The sequence below is a fragment of the Nycticebus coucang genome, chromosome 1 (assembly GCF_027406575.1).
Source record: "Nycticebus coucang isolate mNycCou1 chromosome 1, mNycCou1.pri, whole genome shotgun sequence".
Taxonomy (NCBI): Eukaryota; Metazoa; Chordata; class Mammalia; order Primates; family Lorisidae; genus Nycticebus; species Nycticebus coucang.
This window is the reverse complement of record NC_069780.1, coordinates 164,465,346-164,485,459: the sequence shown is the minus strand read 5'-3', so window position 1 is coordinate 164,485,459 and position 20,114 is coordinate 164,465,346. Positions and strand designations below refer to the sequence as shown.

General features: G+C 45.2%; 1 protein-coding gene across 5 annotated transcripts in view; it reads left to right on the top strand.

Annotated features, from left to right (window-relative positions):
• EGFLAM (EGF like, fibronectin type III and laminin G domains) overlaps positions 1-20,114 on the top strand; it is a 179,664-nt gene that overhangs the window by 135,146 nt on the left and 24,404 nt on the right. For all 5 annotated transcript variants that reach the window (XM_053591956.1, XM_053591940.1, XM_053591966.1 and 2 more), the window contains 5 exons: positions 2,521-2,710; positions 8,364-8,489; positions 9,477-9,720; positions 13,613-13,724; positions 17,808-17,924. In XM_053591956.1, coding sequence (XP_053447931.1) covers positions 2,521-2,710; positions 8,364-8,489; positions 9,477-9,720; positions 13,613-13,724; positions 17,808-17,924 — 789 coding nt within the window. The remainder of the gene's footprint in view (positions 1-2,520; positions 2,711-8,363; positions 8,490-9,476; positions 9,721-13,612; positions 13,725-17,807; positions 17,925-20,114) is intronic.

Here is a 20,114-nt window from a genome sequence, read left to right as displayed (position 1 = left end):
CAATAAATATGAATCCAGGGACATCGCTTATGCCCATATTGCTAGAAAGGGGGAAATAATGGGGTAAATTAACTAAGAGTCACATAAATGCCAGAACAAGAGGCTTAGCATAATAAAATGAAATTTGATTGAAATAAAGAAACATCTAACTTGGGTCCAAAATACTAACATGAAGACAGGATCTAGAAGCTGCAATAGAAGCAAAACATGGAAAATGTCTTAGTTTGAAGCGAGACTGTTCAATAAAGGTCAACAATACAGGGCCATGTAGTAACAACAAGGTCAAGAAATCATAAGCTGGATTAATAGAGTCACAGCATCCAGAAAAAGGCAGCCATCCTATTCTGTTCTGATAATTTCGTGACAGCTTTGGGAGACTCTAATCCTCTAAGAGGCTGGTAATCAGGTCTGTGATCACATTCTAAGAAGGCCTTACACAAATTGGAGCATATTCAACAGGCAGTCACTCCAACAGAAAGATGATGTCAAATGCCTTTAATAATTGATTGAAGGAGTGAAGTTTATTTTGGAGAAGAGATGATGAAGGCACGTATAGTGGCTTCTCATCATAGAGTCCAAGGAAGAGTTTTGGGGAAGGGGGATTCACGCTGTGGACCTCCGAGGGTGAAGCTGAATCAGGAAAGCCTCGGGGACACCAGTTTTTGCTTCACTTAATTATACAAAGAGACAGAGGCACAACAGATTATCTCAGGAGATGGTTCTGGGTCCTTGGGGAGTGTTCAAAGGTAACTTTTTGATAGGAATGTACAAGGAATCAAACAGCCATTGGAAGCTTGGATTATAAGAGGTTTATATACTTTTCCAATCCCCATACTCTGATTTTCATGAATAAAATAATAAATTGCAGGAAGCAGATAACTTTATGGATACTCATAGCAAAATGTGCCTCTGTACTACTTGCTGAGCAAGTTGTATGAGCAGAACCACAGATGTGGCATGTTTCGTAAACTGTCTTGAGAGATACGATTTTATCTGGGGTTCCCCAGAAACAGACCCGAGATAAGGCGTCCTGGGCAAGTGACATATTAATAAGGTCATCCCTGGGGGAACTGCTAAGAGAGAGGAGAAGAGGGGCAGGGAAGATGAGGATGTCAGCAAGAGTGAGCTGTCAGACAAAAGTCCATCAGGGGTATGGCTTCATCCTCCTCCTACAGGGAAGCTGCGCAGTATGAATCAGAGGTTATCCCAAACTGTTAAGGGCTGTCCTGGGGTGATGCAAATTCCAGGACACCTTCATTTCTCTGCATAGGTAGGCAAAGCAGACTCCAGAGAAGAGAAGGCCAAACTCATTAGAGAAAAGTAAAGGCCAGGTTGAAAAATTATTGCCTGGGGTGTTATGACGAGCACCTCCAAGGAGCTACTCACACCTAGAAGTCACTTCATGTTCTAAAAAAGGGTTGAGTTGTCTGGCAGATCCCCCACTGTGGTCTGGAATCAGAGAACAAAACTGGAAGGATGAGAATGGGATTAAGAAGTAAATGCTGAGGCTCTTGATGAAATAAACCAACAGGGTATTTAGCTCATCTAATAAAAGTAGCATGCTCAGTGGCTGGCAAGCATCTGATCCCTAAAAACCACAGCAAGTTCTATAAAGCTTCCTAGCTCATGTTCAGTCTCCTACTTACAAGTGATTCTTATCTATTCATTAGAAAATATAAAACAATGGTTAGATTTTTCACTTGTTGGTAACAGAAGTTTAAAGGATGAAGATTACATTGCAGTGGCTTACACTGAACGTTTTCTAAGTTTTGGCAGTGTGCCTTTTTCAACACCCTTTCATGCCCTATAATCTAAATGAATGAGACATTTCTATAATAGAAAAAGAAGTACCCAAGTTACCTTAATTTTGTTTCACCTAATGTTCAGCTCTGTATTTCATAACCTCAAAACCTGCAATCCAGATTGTGGTTTGGTCTAAGATTAGAAATTTTCCTGCCTCACTAAAATAACACTTAAAAAAGAAAAAAAAAAAAAAAACCTATCCATAGGCAAATTTCAAAACACTTTGCAACACAATCTGTTTGGCAATTTCTCCCCCACAATGTTTCTCATAGGATATAGAATAAAGGTCCCTTGGATAGTGAAAGGGCAAGAGTTAGCCCATGTACACACAAAACTAGCATTATCACCTTCTGAGGCACAGACTAGCCCTATGACCTGGCCAAAGTACACAGTCAGTTGGTGTCAGGACTGGAAAGAGAAAGTTTTCTTTGGATTCCTGGTATGGTTCACTGCCTGTTGGGTTGGGCTTGGACCTAACTCCCTTCCCCTCTCATCTCAGCATTCCAAAACAATCCCTTCTGGAAATGGTCCTTGGAGAAGCTCACTGAATCCCTATGGGTAACCATGTGTTTTATTTCCAGTAGGGAAATGCCTCATTACCGATGGAAAAAACTGATGGAGGGCTGTAACCTGCATCTTAACTATGTCCCCCCCAAACCTGTTGTGTTTTAGCTTTTTATTTTGTTTACTGAGATAGAGTGTTCATTTTTCCTAAAGGGCCAATACAGTAAAATCACCTTCCGGACTCCCCTCTATGTTGGTGGGGCTCCCAGCGCCTACTGGTTGGTCAGAGCAACAGGGACAAACCGAGGCTTTCAAGGCTGTGTGCAGCTGCTCGCTGTTAATGGGAAGAGAATTGACATGAGGCCTTGGCCACTGGGAAAAGCACTCAGCGGAGCTGATGTGGGTGAGTGGCTGCCTGGCAGAGGGGAGAGTGCTCTTGTGGGAATGCCCTTCTGGCTTGGGCTGGGAAGGTGAGCAGTAGCGGCAGCTGCAATCTGGAGAAGCTGGTTAATGCAGCACCTCGGGAAGGAGGTGGCCCAAGGGGTGAGGTTGGTGCTCTGCAGACATGTTGCTCCTGAGCCTGAACACCAAGTGTGGTAACAGTGTGGTGCACCAAAGCCTGGGTTGTGTGCTTCTGCCACCTTGGACAGCTTCATGAAGCATGACATGACCTCGTTGGACAAAGCAACAAGCAGTCCCACCATTCACCTTACCCCTCCCAGCCCAGTGAAAACCAACACAGTAACATAAGGAGAGATTCATATACTCCCTGCTTCTAGGAGAACTGGTCATGTTCTAGTTCTTTACCACTGTGTCAAACATTTTCTCAGATGACTTCTTCACTCTGGGAGGTAGAAATTATTATTATACTCATTTTATATATGAAGAAACCCGGGCTTGTAGAAATTACATAAATTATTCAAAATAGCAGGCCAAACTAGGATTGTTTTTAAAGAAATAGGAACATTTATTCTATCATGGAAGGCAACAGGTAGATACTCTCAAGCTTCGTTAATTCAGTGAGGGTCTTAGCCTGCTAGGGGTGTCATACAACATACCCCAGCCTGGGTAGCATAAACATCAGGGATTTATTTTTTCATAGTTCTGGAGGCTGGAAGTGTAAGACCTTCTCCTCCCATCTCTAAGATGTCATTTTGAAAGAATGCACAGCGAACACTTTGTACTCGCTACCTAGAATTTTACCATCCACATTTTCACTGCTTTTGCCTTACCACGTATCAATCCATCCCTCTCAGTATTCCCCCATCAGAGCCAGGATTCCATCCTCAGGACTCCGGGGGCAGTTTTTTGGTTTGGTTTGCTTGTTTTGTAGGTAATGTTAGTTGAGCACCTACTTTATGTGGGCACCATTCTAAACTACGTTAGTGTCCCAAGATGCCTATGAAGTAGATGCTATCATTAGTTTCAGTTCACAGATGAGAACCAGGGGTACAGAACGGTTAAGTAATTTGCCCAAAGTCACATGGTTAGTAAGTGGGAGAGCCTAAATGGGACCACAGCCATTCTGGCTCCACAGCCTACCTGTTAACCAAATCAGCTACACCAAAGCCTCAAATTGCTTCCCTCCACCTTGCTCACTCCTAACTGTGATGCCATAGTTCTAATGACAAAAGATAAAGTTTACTTAACAAAAGTTTACTATCCATATGCTATTCTCTGTGTAATTTTTTCCTAGTGGATCACTTAATCAAAGTAAACAATAAATACAATGACTGAAACAATTATTAAGCTCCCACTGCAGTCAGGGCAATGTCTCCAAAATCCAGCACTTAAGAACCAGCAGCTCAGTCATGAGTCTCTTGTGCAGTAGTTTTTCGGCCTGGACTCTGAAGGCACATAGCCTGGGTTTGACAAATCTTTGCAGCTCAGTTTCTCCATCGATAAATAGTACCAACCTCATAAGATGATTTTGTTTAAAGGAATTGCAGTACATTTAAAGTACTTGGCAGAGGGCCTTGTACATAGCAAACACATTGTAAATGTTTCCTGTGAGCAATATTATTATTCATATTCTAAGTCTACCTAGCAAATAAGCTATAATTTGTTTCTGCAGAGAAACAGCCTTGAAAAGACCTTGGGAGTTTCAAGGCCGCATGGTAACCTCTGACAGGTAGTTCAGAAGTGGCAAAATTGAGCAAGAACTAATTTTTACCATCTCCATTAAGCTCAATGCACCAAAAGGCAGCTTTTGGATTATTAGTTTTCTCTTTATGAATCTTAATAGCACGTGCCAGTCTTTTGGTCTTTTTTATTTATTCCCATTTTGTTTTCCCTGGGTGTACAAGAGCAGAGCTGATTATCTTTTGTCAGCCTCCACTTTGGCTTCCTTTTAAGTTAGTCCTCCTGCAATGCTAGTTTTTGTAAGGCAGATGCAACCTCACTGTGGAGGTCATGGTCATCCCATCTGACTTGGGGGAGATGGCATTACCATCTTTAATGGGGCTTTTTCTCGTGCCACCTCCCCTTCCCCCCAACCTATTTTCACTCCTCAGAGAGGACTTCCATTATTCAGTTCCTCTCACTCCACCTCCTATCTGCTTCATTAGATTGTTGCCAACTGTTGCACTCTCTCCGTAAGTCTCATTCTAGAATAGTCAGCAATCTCAGCAAAAGTTTGCATTCTCTGGCCCAGCCTTTCTTTTATTATTTCCACTCAAATTCTCAAACTTACACCACCACGACTCTTCTATTCTCATCCCGTCTTGAATCTCTACACCCTGCTGGAGCAATGTCACAGAGCCAGCTCACCATATTCATGAGCGCTGGGCTGTGGCCATGGGTCTCACGTGGCTTCTTCACGCTTTCATTCATTCTCTCACTCAGTAACTTCTTCTTTGGGTGGCCACTTAGTGCTAATCGCAGTGCTGGGTGCTGGAGATAAAGTAATGACCAGGCAGACAGGATCCGGCCCAGACCTCATGTAGCTGCCATGATGAGAGACCAAATCAGTCAGATAATCACACGAGTAAATGTAAAATTGCAATTGGGGAAGTTAACAAGAAGCAAGAGTAGGCGTTAAGAGGTGGGGAGGAGAGGGAAGGGCATTTCAGGTGAAGGGAAGGGCTTGTTCCAGTGGGAATAGGAGGGGAGATGGGTGTCATGACCTTGTGTGTTTGGAAAGATCCTCTGGCTGTAGAAAGCTCAGTGAAAGGGGTGCTCGGGGGCACACGTGACCATCTGAGAATATGAAGCCACACTGGGGCAGGTGGTGGTGGTGGCAGAGACAGAGACTGATTTGACAGGTCATTGCAGGGAGAAATGGGCGAGCTCGGTTATGATTGGAGGTTGCCCTTTGTCCATGGTCCTCTTGATGAACTCCATCCTTAAAGTTCCACCTGCTCTTGCCTCCATAGGAGTTTTGTGTCTCTTGCCCTCACTTCATTATCTAGCATGAACCCCACAATGGCTGGCCGAGAGCAGGTCTCAGTAAAGGCTACTCCCATCTGGGTGGTGAGGTCTCTCCAGCTCTGTGGGCACGTGGTCTTGCACCTCCTGCCTGTCACTCTGAGTTGGAAGTGTTCTTCCTCCCTATAACAAACCTTGTCATCTACATACAGACCTAGCCACCTATGTCTGCTTCCCTGCCGCCAGGGTTCTCTCTCTCTCAACAGCTCAGGGGTTCTTAATTCTTAACCTTTTTTCTATGCAGTGCCCCTGGAGCAGTCTGGTGAAGCCTGTGGGCCTCTCCTCAGAATGATGTTTCTAGATGAAGAACAATAGCTCACATACTATTATAAGGGAAACAATCATATGAAACACAGCTATAAATCTTTTCTAAGTTTTGCTAGTATAATATATGTACATTAAGGAATGGGATTATTTAATTTTGGGTGAAATAGCTACCAAGATTTTCAAGTAGCAATAAATATAAATGCTATCTTGAGATATTCTCAATAAGAGGAGTTGTGAGGTCTGCGGGTCACAAGACTCGTGAACTGCTCACCCTAGAAGCATACTGCATGGCTAAATCATTGAGGGAAGTCCGTACTCACTTCCAGAGATCTGAGAAAGTAAAGATGTAATGTTTTTCCCATCTAGGCTCACAGACCCCTGCTGTAGCTTACCCACACGTGCTCAAGACTTCTTCAGCTCAAACAGATGCCACCCTGTGCATGAGCCTGCGCCCCACTCCGGTTGGGGAACCCTGGGAACCTCTGTCCTTTCCTTCAGGGGCTGACGCCAGCAGTGGTTATTTCCACAGTCATCTCACACTTAAAGTGAGCTCCTCCTCTGCCTGTCAGAAGCCGGTGTCTCTCTGCAGCCAGCCTGCCTTCCTCCCTCTCACCACTAGTCCTTACTCTTTCAAGCTACAAGCCTTGAGAGCATGCTGGAATCTTCTTCCACCTTCAGTCTCCAGACTGCTCTCTCATTTCTTCTTTTCCTTCTTTGATTCTTCCTATCCCCTCCATTTCCTTTGCTGTCACCCTTTTTACCTTTCCAAAAGACTTCTTTTCTCTCTCCCACCCCCAACACTCAGCATGCCATTGCCGGAGTGATCTTGCTGGAACACTGCTTTCATCAGGTCAGCAACCCTGGCTGGCTTCCATGACCTCTCCCACCCACTCTCACCTCTTAAAAAATAGTTATAACACAGATGTGCATAGTAATTTCTTCCATGTGTATTTAAAATAACTCCAGGACTCCACTTCCTATGGAACCAGCCCCACTCTGAGAAAGAATCGCAACCCATGGTAATTGGCAGGCAGCAGGGACCTGTGAGTGTTTGGCTCACACAGATCAAAGTCAGCATCTCTGTGGAGCCTGGGAATGCTGAGGGCGATGTTCGCAGGGCTGTGGCTGAGACATCACCAGTCACATCTGCCTGAACTTCCAGTGGCCACAGGCTGGAATTCGGAGAGGCCAGCCCACACCAGCTGGGATAGCAAGCCATATGCAAGGGCTTTAATCAAATTCTGTGCAGCCCTTGAAGTCAGTCCTCTCTCCCAGGTCAACATTGGGTACCCTACCCTTCCCCTTCTTCCTAATTATTCTTATTAAAAAGAAGAGATGGGCCCAATTCAAAGAATGCAGATGACTGATCAGGGGAGGGTAAGAGACTCACCCTGCTAAGGTGACGCACTCTGGCCAAGGATGACTCTTCCCCTCACAGGGTGTGGGCATCCAGCTCAGGCAGGGCCAGCAGTGGGGATCGGCCGAGGCATGGCTGGGCCTTCACTTCACGGCCTGGTCAGAGACATGCCTCCTTTGCTTCTATTTCTCACCTATATAGTTCTGGGCCAGACTGTAGTGGCCCGGAGAAGAGGAAAACCAAAGAAGCAGAAGAAAAGCAGCTCAGAGAAAGTTCATTTTTTTCACTTCTGCCAATCTATAGGCAGATGACAAAAAATGCCCCTTTATGAAGCTCTCGGATATTTTTGATGAAGAGAACTCATCTGTGAGATGGTGAACCTTTTAGCACTTTTTACTCCTGACCCTCATAAGATTGTAACTTTAGAGGTAAAAATAAAGATTCTAGAGCCCACATGCTGAGGTTATTATGGAGCCCTCCCTCCTTGGCTCCCTACCTCAGAAAGAGGACTCAACAAATTCAGGAGAGTTAATAAGCTTAGATGCATCTGCATAACTCCTCTGGCCTTGTCTCAACTTTGAACCAACAAGGCAGCAGCACTTAAGCTGACTGGGGTCACACGAATTAGAGTGCTTTCAACATGAACAGCCTGTTGACATTGGGAGGACCTGAAATGCAGTCTTGTGGGAACAGAGAGAGATAAATTAAAGCAGAAAGAGCTTAGTCATCCCCATCAGTGGTCATAGAATTGCGCAGTAATCTATTATTCGATTGATTGTGTCCATCATGTTTTGAAAAGTCTCTTCGGCTCTTCATAAAGAACAAGCCAAAATAAAATTAAAGTGAAGAGCCAGTTCCACTTATCCTGGAAGCTGGCTTTGCAGCTGCACAGGGGTGCAAGTCAATAGCAGTGAGGACTGAACTGTGTTACTCAGGACCACCAACTGCCAGCTGGCCAGCTCCCGTGAGCAGAGGGGCAGCTTTGTAACGGCCGTTCTGTGTTTAGGGGAGTGCAGCAGCGGCATCTGCGACGAGGCCTCCTGCATCAACGGCGGCACCTGCACAGCCATCAAAGCCGACTCCTACATTTGCCTCTGTCCCCTCGGGTTTAAAGGTCGACACTGTGAAGAGGGTGAGGAAGGGGCAAGTTGATGGCAGCTTCTCTCTGCATGTGAATTCTTGTAGATGGATGTAATTTCTCATCACATGTGCCTGTAACAGAGCCCTGTACATTTTATGGGATCCATGTTGCTTTGTTGGGAGGGGTGGGGGAACCTTTTCCCACCAGGTTGGAGTGTGTCTGAGAGCCAAAGTTTTGAATGAACCAATGATAATGTTGACTTTAAGATGCCGAGCATGCATGTGCTTCTCCTCTTGGCCCTCAGAGAACTCAAAAAGCCTGTACTTACATGGTTTGTATCACACCAAATTCGATGCATTTAAACTCATGCTTACGCTCTTTAAAATATCTCAGTTTCAGAGAAAAGATTGGGAAGATGTACACAGAAACATTAAGACTGTGATGGGACAAAATGACCTTGTCTTTTCTTCTTTGTACGGTCCTACTGAATTATTTCATCGCTCAATACCATATATATATAAATTATGTAAATATGTCTCCATGCACGCACATTTTTATGTATACATGTAAATGCATAGGCACACACAAATGTACGCATTTTCATGCAAACAAGAACTGAAAATTGTAAAGATTTTAGAAAGGCTCAGAACACACAGCTAGACAAATTTCTCCAAGAGTAATTCATATTTGGACCTAAGATACCCATACTGGGGAAAAGTTTTTATATTATAATCTCAAATCTCATGTCACATAAAAAAGGTATTTTGATCAGTGGGGAGGGGAGGAGTCTTGCTGCCGGTCTCCTGGGGCCTGAGAGTCCTCTTGTGATTCCTGCATCCAGCTGGCAGGTGACAGCAGAGGGGACAAAGGAAACTTTTACTAGTCTAGCTGGGATTTAGCCACACCACTAACCTAACCTCAGGGCAGCTGGGAAACGTGGGTTAGGTCTGGGCTTAGGCAGTAAAGAACACAGCAGTGGACGCACAGGCAGCCGGTTTCTGCAGAGAGGGCTTTCTAACACCGTGCTTGTCTCCTCAGCGTTCACCTTGACCATCCCCCAGTTCAGAGAGTCTCTGAGGTCATACGCTGCCATGCCATGGCCCCTGGAGCCCCAGCATTACCTCTCCTTCATGGAGTTTGAGATCACGTTTCGGCCAGACTCGGGAGACGGCGTCCTTCTGTACAGCTATGACACAGACAGCAAAGACTTCCTGTCCATCAACATGGCAGGGGGCCACGTGGAGTTCCGCTTTGACTGTGGCTCGGGGACCGGTGTTCTCAGGTGAGGGCTGAAACCTTCTGGAACCCCCAGAAAGCTAAATAGTAACCACTTCAGGAGAACCCCCGATTGGTATCTAGTAGCCCCTGCTGCCCCTTGTCCTCCCCTTGCAGGATCTTCTGAAACTTTTCCTGCATCATACACGTGATGGGCTTCCCGTAGGTAGCGCTCTCCTGCCCACAAGGGCTTCCCTTTCTCATATAACTACTCAGCAGGTAGCAATTCTATGCTTCAAACTATAGAAAAGGACTTGCTTCAGGTGTGGGTAAACTGCCTTCATTTCCACCTGAGGTCATGCAACGCCATCTGTAGAAACGTGACGAACTGTAACAAATCAGGGTCCTACCCAGAGAATCATGTGGTGGGCACCCACCAAGTCTACATCAACTAGTAAAAAAAACGACAAATGTTTAATGGACAAAGTGTCCTCAGTAACCTCACTTGAAATTTTAAGCTTCCTCTTGAACTTTTTCTTTAATGGAAACTGACAGCAGATCATTGGCAATGGGAAGACCATTCCCCTCACCAGCACACTCAAGGAAGACATGTGATGGGTGGTCTCCACAGTGTGGCAGTAAACAGTGCCTCTGCAGTATGTAGGTTACTGCCAAAGTTTTGAGACAGGCTGTGTTATGGCCCATTACGTCACTGCCAAGAAACACAGTCAACAGCATCCTTTCTGATTCACCCTGCAAGTTTCAGCTTGCTTGCCTTTTCGGAGTTGCTGGGAGGGCTTCCTTTGTTTCTGTCCACACAGATTTTACATTTTTTAATTTTTGTGTGTCTCAAAACCTTCCTGATGACCTCCATGCTGCTGTTTGCAGAATCGGCCTGAGTAGTCAGAGCTTTCCTACCTCCATCCACTTTGTGCCATCAAGTTACTTAGCAGATCAGTTATTCCTACACTGTGAGGCAGTGTCTTTCTGAATCCCTCGGAGTCCATGGTTGGAAGATGAGGTGTTTTTCTTATTTGTTCATGTCTTCATCTTCTTACTGTGTTCTTTCCATGGTAGTTTTAACCTTCTCACTGGAGGGCCACTAATGAAATGCAGACACACTTCTTGTTCCTACATTTGTCTAGTTCATCTGAAACTCACTAGGATTTTTGTTCAACGGTGTCCTGCAATAGGATATCCGTGAGTCTGGTGATGTTTTAAAGGAAATTGCAGGTTATATTCAATCACTATTCAAATTGTTAGACTGTCATTTTGGGAGAGTGTGTGGATGAGATGCTATAACCATGCCTTGCCCTTCTGCTGATCATTTTTCATGGCTGATGGGACATGCTCACTGCCTTAGGTTTCAACACTTCTTAAAAAGGACTGTTTGTTTTTGTCCTTGTGGCTGAATTCCTACACATCAATGACACCCCTCCCCTTGGGGAATGGACAGTTTTGTACCTCTGGTGATACAAAAGCATCCTATATTTCAAGACAACTTTGGTGGGTATTTAATTGATTCAATTTACATATGATTATGCAAAACAGCTTAAACAGTTCACTTAGAACTATATGTCAAGTTGAGAAGGGGAGACACCTTGAAAATCACCTTGCACTTTTAAATGGCTTCTTCTCAGATAGGGAATGAACAGAAAGAACCGGGAGAAGGTCAGGGCCCCACAGCCCTCCTCCTGGACAGATTGTCCCCTCTAGCCTGCCCTCTGTAGTGGCTGTTCCAGCTGTCAGGTACATGAGACGCTTAGAAGTCCAGCATTTCTTTTTTCGTAATTCTGTGCCTCTTTCTGACGAGAGGTGTTTTTAATTTTTTTTTAACATAAGTTATTATTTGCCTATCAGGAAAGGCATTGGGAAAAAGAATTCTTGAGTATTAGGTGATGAAAATGAGGCAAGAGCTTCCAAGGGACACACTACATCTGCCCCTGTCCCATCCCATCCCCAACATAACCTGACAACAGTGGTCACTATTAGTTTCAGATGCCCCTTTTGGAAGCCGTGTGTTTGGGAAACTATTTCAAAGACTTCCTGCTTAATTACGAAAATTCAGCGAAAGCCTGTGCTGCAGGAAGTTGTGGATTGGTCAAATCATTTTAACTTCAGGAAAAGGATAAGGTGATCAAATTCATTATAAACTTGATTCAAGAGCAAGACAATTGGAATGAACTCTTGATGGCTGTGATCAATACAACTGCTCTAAGGAAGGCAGCGTATTGACAGCAAATGACCTCTGCAGAGCATGAACATGAATGGCTCTGTTAGTTATTATGGAGATAGACCACTTAAGAAAGGTCCGCTTGTTTCTTTATTGCATATTGATTTAGCCAAGGTGATTAAATTCTAATTGCTAAGAACAAATTACAAAAGCATTTGCCAGAGCTAAAAAAAAATCAAGTGATTGGGTGGTGACCTTTCATAATTATGCCCATTGGTATTCCTCACGGTTTTCTAAAGATGATCCAAGACCAAAAAATAATTAGGAAGTGCAGTGAGGGCCAGGAACTACACATTGTTAGAAATACAAATGCAATAATGATACGCTTTCTGCACACCTCACTATAAAGCATAATGTGTAAAACTCCTATAAATACCATTTAAATTTCAACCACTTTCAGCTTGAATTAGTAATTTAAATAGCCAGGCCTTGTGGTGGGTGTCTATAGTCCCAGCTACTTGGGAGGCTGAGGCAGCAGAATCGCTTAAGCCTTGGAGTTGGAGGTTGCTGTGAGCTGTGATGCCATGCACTCTACCCAGGGTCACCCAGGGAAGCTCTGTTTCAAAAAAAAGAAAAAATTAATAATTCAATGTTTAAAGTAATTTTAATCCTTTTTACAATATCTGAAAATATGAAATGTTACCTCCTCCCAACATTTTATTATAAAAATTTTCAAATATATAGGAAATTCAAAAGATTTATCCAGTAAGCATTCTTATACCCACCACCAAGAGTCTACAATTAACGTTTAGTTATATTTGCTTCACCACGTATCTAGCTATTACTGTATCCATCCATCCTCCTTCCTTCTTATTTTTTTATACATTTCAAAGGATATTGTAGCCATCAGTGCACCAAGGAATTTGTTTTTTAGACCACAGCTTATAATTTTCTCTCTTCTTCAGAGTTCGTGCACAATTATATTTCACCCTCATGTCACGTCTCATCTAGAAAATCCAACACTGTACCCACATTTCAGGCTTGTTATAAGGAATAAATGAAAAATACATGTTCAGTAATGCTGTTACTGTGAAGGGGTCCAATAAATGATACTAGTCCTGCCATTGTAACTAAGCAGGAATTATTGTTTTCTTTTTACTGAATGGATCCAGGTGCCAGTTTTCTCACAGCCATGTTGATGAAAATTATCATAACATGCTAACCCATGTTTTCGTCTGTATTAGTCAGAGTTCTCTAGGGAAACAGAACCAATAGGCTGTGTATAGGTATATAGAAAGAGATTAATCACGAGGGGTTGGCTCACATGATAGTGGAGCCTGAGAAGCCCCAGGAAAGCTAATGCTATAGTTCTTATCCTAGTGCAAAGCCTGAGAGCCAGGGGGGCCAATGGCACAAGCCCTAGTCCCAGGTCAAAGGCCTCAGTACCAGAAAGATGATGGTGTGAGTCCTGGGTCTAAGTCTAAAGACGGAGAACCACGAGTGCCAGCGTCCACGGGCAGGAGAAAATGGATGTCCCAGCTCAAGAAGAGAGAGGAAATCCCCCTCCCTCCTACTTTCTGTTCCATCTGGATGCTCAGCAGGCAGAATGATGGCCACGCACACTGGGGAGGGCCTTCTCTGTACTCGGTTCCTGCATTCAGATGCTAATCTCTTCTAGAAACACCCTCACACATATACCCAGAAATAATGTCTTGCCAGCTACCTAGACATCCTTCATCCCAGTCAAGTTGACACGTAAAATGAATGTCACATCTTCCTTCAATAGGAGTGAAGATCCCCTCGCCCTGGGCAGCTGGCATGAGCTGCATGTATCTCGCACGGCAAAGAACGGTATCTTACAGGTGGATAAGCAGAAGGTGGTAGAGGGCATGGCCGAGGTAAGAAGGACACACCTTTTCCCCCGATGCTTAGTGAGAAGGGGAGTTACTGCTTTCTACCTACCTTGGTAGAAAAGCAGCACAGGGTAGCATTTAAGCACGTGGGCTTTGGTGCAGGGGTTGAAATCCCAGCCTCCCCCTAGGCAAATTACTTAACTTCTCTACTCCTCAGCTCTATGAAGATAATAATAGAATGGTCTCACAGAGTGGTTGTGAGGAATAAGTGAGTTCATAATAGCTCAGCACTTCGAAATGTTCCTTTCAACCCTTCACCTCCCACTTCCACCTTTGATAAGAACCCAGATTTAGGGCCAGTGGTGCAGGGGGGATGTCTCCTAAGAAGACTGTAAAACTAGACACCCAGGGCTCACAGTTCAGCTCCATTACTTACTAGGACTGGAGCCCACCGACAGGGCGGTCCATGGCACCTCATCTCACCATTATCCTCATCTCGGTGGAGATAATGGTGATGACAATAGTGCCTACTGCACAGAGTTGTTGTGGGAATTAAATGAATTATATACATAAAACACAACAGTACCTGATGCATAAGTCAGCACCGAATAGCTTTACTTATTATTACTTTGATGTTATTATTATAAATAGTGTACTACTAGGGCCTTAACAGAACAGAATTTTTACTGACATTTATAACTTTCCTCCATAATTTTATTTCCAAGGTTATGTCCAAAGAAAAACAATATTTTTAAGAGGAAATAAGGACTATTTGCCCTAAACTATCGCCTACCAGGATTCTGCACTCACACACAATTTACGGTTCTCTAAAAATAGAGGGGACTTTAGATTAGCCGATCTTAGTTCCCACCAGTCTTTATTCTGTGCAAAGCAAGATTTAAAGAGGGCGTTGACAAATTTGGGCATACTAATAAGCAAATGGTTTAGTAGAAAAAAGAAAAGGAAGGAAAAGTGACCTTCGGTGGGGAAAGAGATTGACAAGAGAAAATACGTGTTCCAAGTGTATTTGTGGAGGGAAGGGAGGGAAGCAAGGAGAAGAGTGAAGGGAAGTATAGAGTGAAGGGAGTAGAGGTAGAATAGGAGTTACTTCTGGTCCATTCTGGAACATTCTAAGAGCTGACTTTAGTCCAAGACAGAATTAGAAGCATATAAATATATACCTTGCTATATGTTAACTTAAAATAAATTCAACTGTATCTCTTTAGGCCTTAAACAGGAATAAAAGCTTAGGATGAGAGTGTTTGTAAATAGTGGGGTAAGGTCTTCTTGGACTATAAATAAGGTTCTCTGCAGGACACAGTTGTACCATTAGGATCTGAGAGACAACCAGAAGGTAGAAACCACGCTTCACAGTTTCCATTACTGTATGTCAGCGAAGGAGAATAAACTCAACATGGTAGAGCCTGTGCCCTCCCTGTTAGCCTCCAGACTGTGGGAGGAGTTGCTGTCCACCTGGGAAGCCCACAGGCAGGTGTGGCTATGGTGTGTGCACTGGAGGGACACTCTGCTGAGGTCACTGGAGGGACACTCTGCTGAGGTCTCTGGAGGGACATTCTGCTGAGGTCTCTGGAGGGACACTCTGCTGAGGTCTCTGGAGGGACATTCTGCTGAGATTGCTCTGAGCCAAAAGTGGAAGGCCTGGGGCTCGGTCTCAGTGAGTTCAGAGTCTCTCCGCACAAGGAACTCTGCTCCCATCTGTCCACATCTGTCCACTCTGTTCCAAGAGTAACTGATAGGGCAATGGTCTTAGAGCTTAGAGATAGGTGGGGGCAGGGGTTAGAGTGCACTTTGCAGGGCTGACCCTGAACCTAGGCACCTAAGAGCCTGTGTCCAGACTCCTGCTCCCTGGGTTGCTCAGCCAACAGCACTGAGAAGTACCAGGGGCCCAGGGTTGAGTCCGGCCTTGCAAGACTCCATGAAGGGCCATGGTTCTGAGGGCTGCAGAAAACACAGCCTGGAGGGTTGCTCAGCTTCTCAAACTACTTCCAGCCAAACAGAAGTGGCAGGACCAGACACAGCCCCTCACCTCAGAGCCGGCTCACTTTGGTGAGGTCTGTCCACTTCTGTCCTGTGGGCCCGTGTGGGGGTGGCAGCTGCAGCCCTGTCTCTGTTAGCGGAAGGGAGGATTCTGAGGGGCAGCCTAGAGGAACCAGCCCCATGAGGCCCCATCACATTTGATGACACAACCATGACTCAGAGTTTTTCCAAAACAACTGCTGCTCTGAAACCTCCTTGACCCTGTACCCTTCCACCTTTCCTCTTATTTTAACTTTGGCTAAGAGCAAAGACAAAGGAAAGATGCTTGTGGGTTTGTGGTGGCAGTTCCTGTCTGGTTCAGTGTCCTGTAGGAGCAAAAGAATTCCAGAAAGTCCTTATGCTTCTCTGACAACCTCCCAATTAAGAACCCTCAAAGTCACCTGAAGGCTATTGACAAGGCAATTCAGTCTGTTAATCTGATACAGGAGATTTCCCATGCTCCTTGGCTGGCCCCCACCATGGGGAGCACTCCCTCAGATAACCAGCATTTCCTTCTCTGGTCTCCCTGTCCCCTCTCCTCTTCCCAGGCTGGCCAGTGAGCTTCCTAAAACACAGCTTTCTCTCTCCCCTGCTTAAATCTCATTGCTTATTAGGTGAGATTCAAGCTCCTAACAAGGCATAGAAAGCCTGCCTGGTGTGGCCTCTGCTTGCTTCTACTTGACGCTTCATTCTCTCTGAGCCCCACCTTCCAGCATCTCCACTTCTAACTCCTCCTTGCCACCGGGGCTACCTCCCTGTGTCTGGGGTAGGATATGAGCCCCCTTGATGCACTAATATCACTGTATAGTCCTCATCAATGCTAACCCCACCTGCCCTGCGCCTCTAATGTAGACCCCTGGAAAGCAGGGACTGGGTCTTTCTTAGTTGCTGAATGCCTGGCATGTAGCGGGTACCTAATAATATTTCTTTTTTTTTGTAGAGACAGAGTGTCACTTTATGGCCCTCGGTAGAGTGCCATGGCCTCACACAGCTCACAGCAACCTCCAACTCTTGGGCTTAAGCGATTCTCTTGCCTCAGCCTCCCGAGTAGCTGGGACTACAGGCGCCCGCCACAACGCCCGGCTATTTTTTGGTTGCAGTTTGGTCGGGGCCGGGTTTGAACCCGGCACCCTTGGTATATGGGGCCGGCGCCTTACCGACTGAGCCACAGGCGCCACCCATAATATTTCTTAAATAAGTGATTGAATGCTGTTTTCCATAAGTCAAAAGAAACACTAACTTATGTTCCCTAAAGTGCATTCATCCCCAGAGATCTCAGATTTATTTCTCACTCATGGTACTTATCTACCAATGATTGATTAGCTACAGCTTTCATCTGAGACCCAGGCAGAAGGAACAGAGGGAAGGGGAGAAAAGCCATGGTGAACCACTCCCTGCCTCTGAAAGCTGCTGCTCAGAAGTGCTTCTCTTCTGCTCAGTGTATTGGCTAAAACAAGTCACACAGCCTCATCTGAGCTGACAGTTTGGAGCCAATCTTCCTGCAGGGAGCACCAGCAGAGTCTGCTACAGTCATGACATAGCTATGACGTAGATGTGATGACTCCCATTTTACAGATGATTAAGCTGAGTCTCAGACACATTAAGAAATTTACCAACATTCGGGTGGCGCCTGTGGCTCAGTCGGTAGGGTGCCGGCCCCATATACCGAGGGTGGCGGGTTCAAACCCGGCCCCGGCCTAACTGCAACCAAAAAATGGCCGGGCGTTGTGGTGGGCGCCTGTAGTCCCAGCTACTTGGGAGGCTGAGGCAAGAGAATCACTTGAGCCCAGGAGTTGGAGGTTGCTGTGAGCTGTGTGAGGCCACGGCACTCTACCGAGGGCCATAAAGTAAGACCCTGTCTCTACAAAAAAAAAGAAAAAAAAAAAAAAAGAAATTTACCAACATTCATGAAGGTTGTAGGTAGCAATGCAAAATAGTGTGAAGGTCAGGGCCAGGTGTGGACAGATTGTTGAGATGGGCCAAGAGGGTGTCTTGACCCTTTGGTCCTCAACAAGGAACCAAAAGCACATTTGATAGTTTAAGCCATCTATTTTAAAGTTATACCATGCTTTGTTTTTAATCTCTTGGCAGGGAGGCTTCACACAGATTAAGTGCAACACGGACATTTTTATTGGTGGAGTCCCCAACTATGATGACGTGAAGAAGAACTCGGGCATTCACAGACCATTTAGCGGGAGCATCCAGAAGGTAGAAGCTTCTCTCTCTCCTGTTGACTGTGCCGCCCTGACCGCAGACAGTGGAGTTGACGATTGTGATTGGTGTGACCTGCTGCACCCAGTGCTTTGAGGAAATGTTTAAATTTTTAAAGTTTTATTTTTTAACTCCCACAGAATAGCTTTCCAACATGACTTTCTTATAACTCTCCACCTGATTCTATGCCCAGCAGATATTCTGTGAAGCCACCCAATGAACAAGAATTTTTGTAGCAAATTCACTAAAATACAGCATGTCCCAAAAGTCACATACACAGGCAAAATGGAAATTGTATCTAAATGTACTTTAATTTACAAAAATATTCATTACACAATTTTTTTATTTTTTTATTAAATCATAGCTGTGTACAATAATGCAATCATGAGGTACAATGTGCTGGTTCCATATACAGTCTGAAATATTTTCACCGATCATTACACAATTTTACAGAATATTTACTAAATACTCCCTCTGTGTTGGCCACATCTTTCTACACACTCCCACAAACGAAGTCTTCTCTTCCCACTGATTGCAAACATATTCCAAAATATCCTGTTACATGATTTTTTTTTTCCTGTTTGGTGACTTTTGGGACACCGTGTATAGTGGACTACTAAAGGAGGCGGATGGCATGAGGATGCTGTCACTGCAGACACTTGGACATTAGGAAGGAGCCACATGGAAGCGCATAGCAACCCTGGGTCCTGGGTGCCTTTTTGGTGTTATTTTGCAGTTTGCTCAGGACAAGGGCAAACTCTCACCCCCACCCATACTCTGTAGCAGTTTTTATGCATGTAACCAAGCTCTGAAGAGCACAGGCCCAGGCTGCATTTGCTGACTCTAGTGTGTTTCCATTTGTGGCTGAACTGTGATGTTGGGGCACATCGTTTCATACCCTTCTTGAGTGGGATTGGTCATGCTTAATCTTGTGTTTGAAATTCTCACCTAGGAATGAACTGAGATGCCAAGACGCCTCCTGTGTGCCCACCCTTCTCAGGCTGTGCCCACCCTCATGCTGCACACAGCCCTTCCCTCCTATCCCCCTAGAAAGACCACCCTCTCCTGAGTGATGGTCTGTGCTGTGTCCTGCAGTGAATGGCACCATTCTTGGCTTGCGGCAGCACCCGTCACTCAGTCTCATGGTCCCATCACTTGCAGTAAAGAGAGGGGAGATCGTAGGAAGCTTCTAAGCTACTCTCTCACAGCTTCTCAGATTTAGGACTAGGGAAAAGTATTCTTCCAACTCTCCCAGTGCTCTCCAAAGACCAGGCAAGCCTTTGGAAACTGGGATTAGTGGCAGGAAGTGCCGCTCCTAACCTCCTATAAACCCTTGGGCAGTGGGGGCTTCCCTGAGAGATGTTCTGCCTGTCTCCAAGTTCTGCAAAGACAGCAACAGCTCAAAACAAATTCACATTCTAAGTCAAGGGCTGAAAAAGTTGGGTCTATTTATCTGGGGCTAGGGGACCTAGTAACTCCTCCTCAGAATTCATCACTTTTGCCAGAGCCACGTTGCAGGGGAGGGAGGAAAGAAGCGCCCTGGTCTGGGAAAGTTCATGCACAGTGGTGTTATGGATGTGACCTGAGGTTAGCTTCTTTTTGTAGTGGTGGGGAAGGGATGTGGAGAGATAGGGATTCAGGAATACTGGGGAAGGAGTATAGCGGGAGTGAGCAATTGGAGAGGCCTAGTTGATGGAATTTAGGAGATGACCCAAGAGCACTGGCCAGAGCACAGGGAAGACCCACCAGGAGGGTCTCTGAGCCCACAGCCACCAGAAGCCAGTGCTCTCCCTCCACTTCCTGCTTCCGCAGCTCCGGGTTTTGTGCTCACCCCACTCCACTTTATAGCAGTTTCTCTCAAGGGTGGCTGAATCTTCCCAGGGGATTCTTAGAAGCTTTTAAACGTTACTGACCCCTGAGCCCCACTGTCAGAGATTCTTGTTCAGTTGGTCTAGGTGGGCATTGATATTCCTTAAAAGCACCCTGGGCGATTCTAATGTGCAGCGAAGTTGGAAACCCTAACTTTGTACTTCCTGGGACTTCTTTATGACCTTCCCAAGTGGCCAGTCTTCCAGAACCAGGGGAGTGCTTTATTCTGCAGATTCTCCCAGATGGACCAAATGTAATCATTTCTGCTTCTGCGTCATTTACAAAACCAAAAGTAGGAATTGGACTTAAAAATGTTTT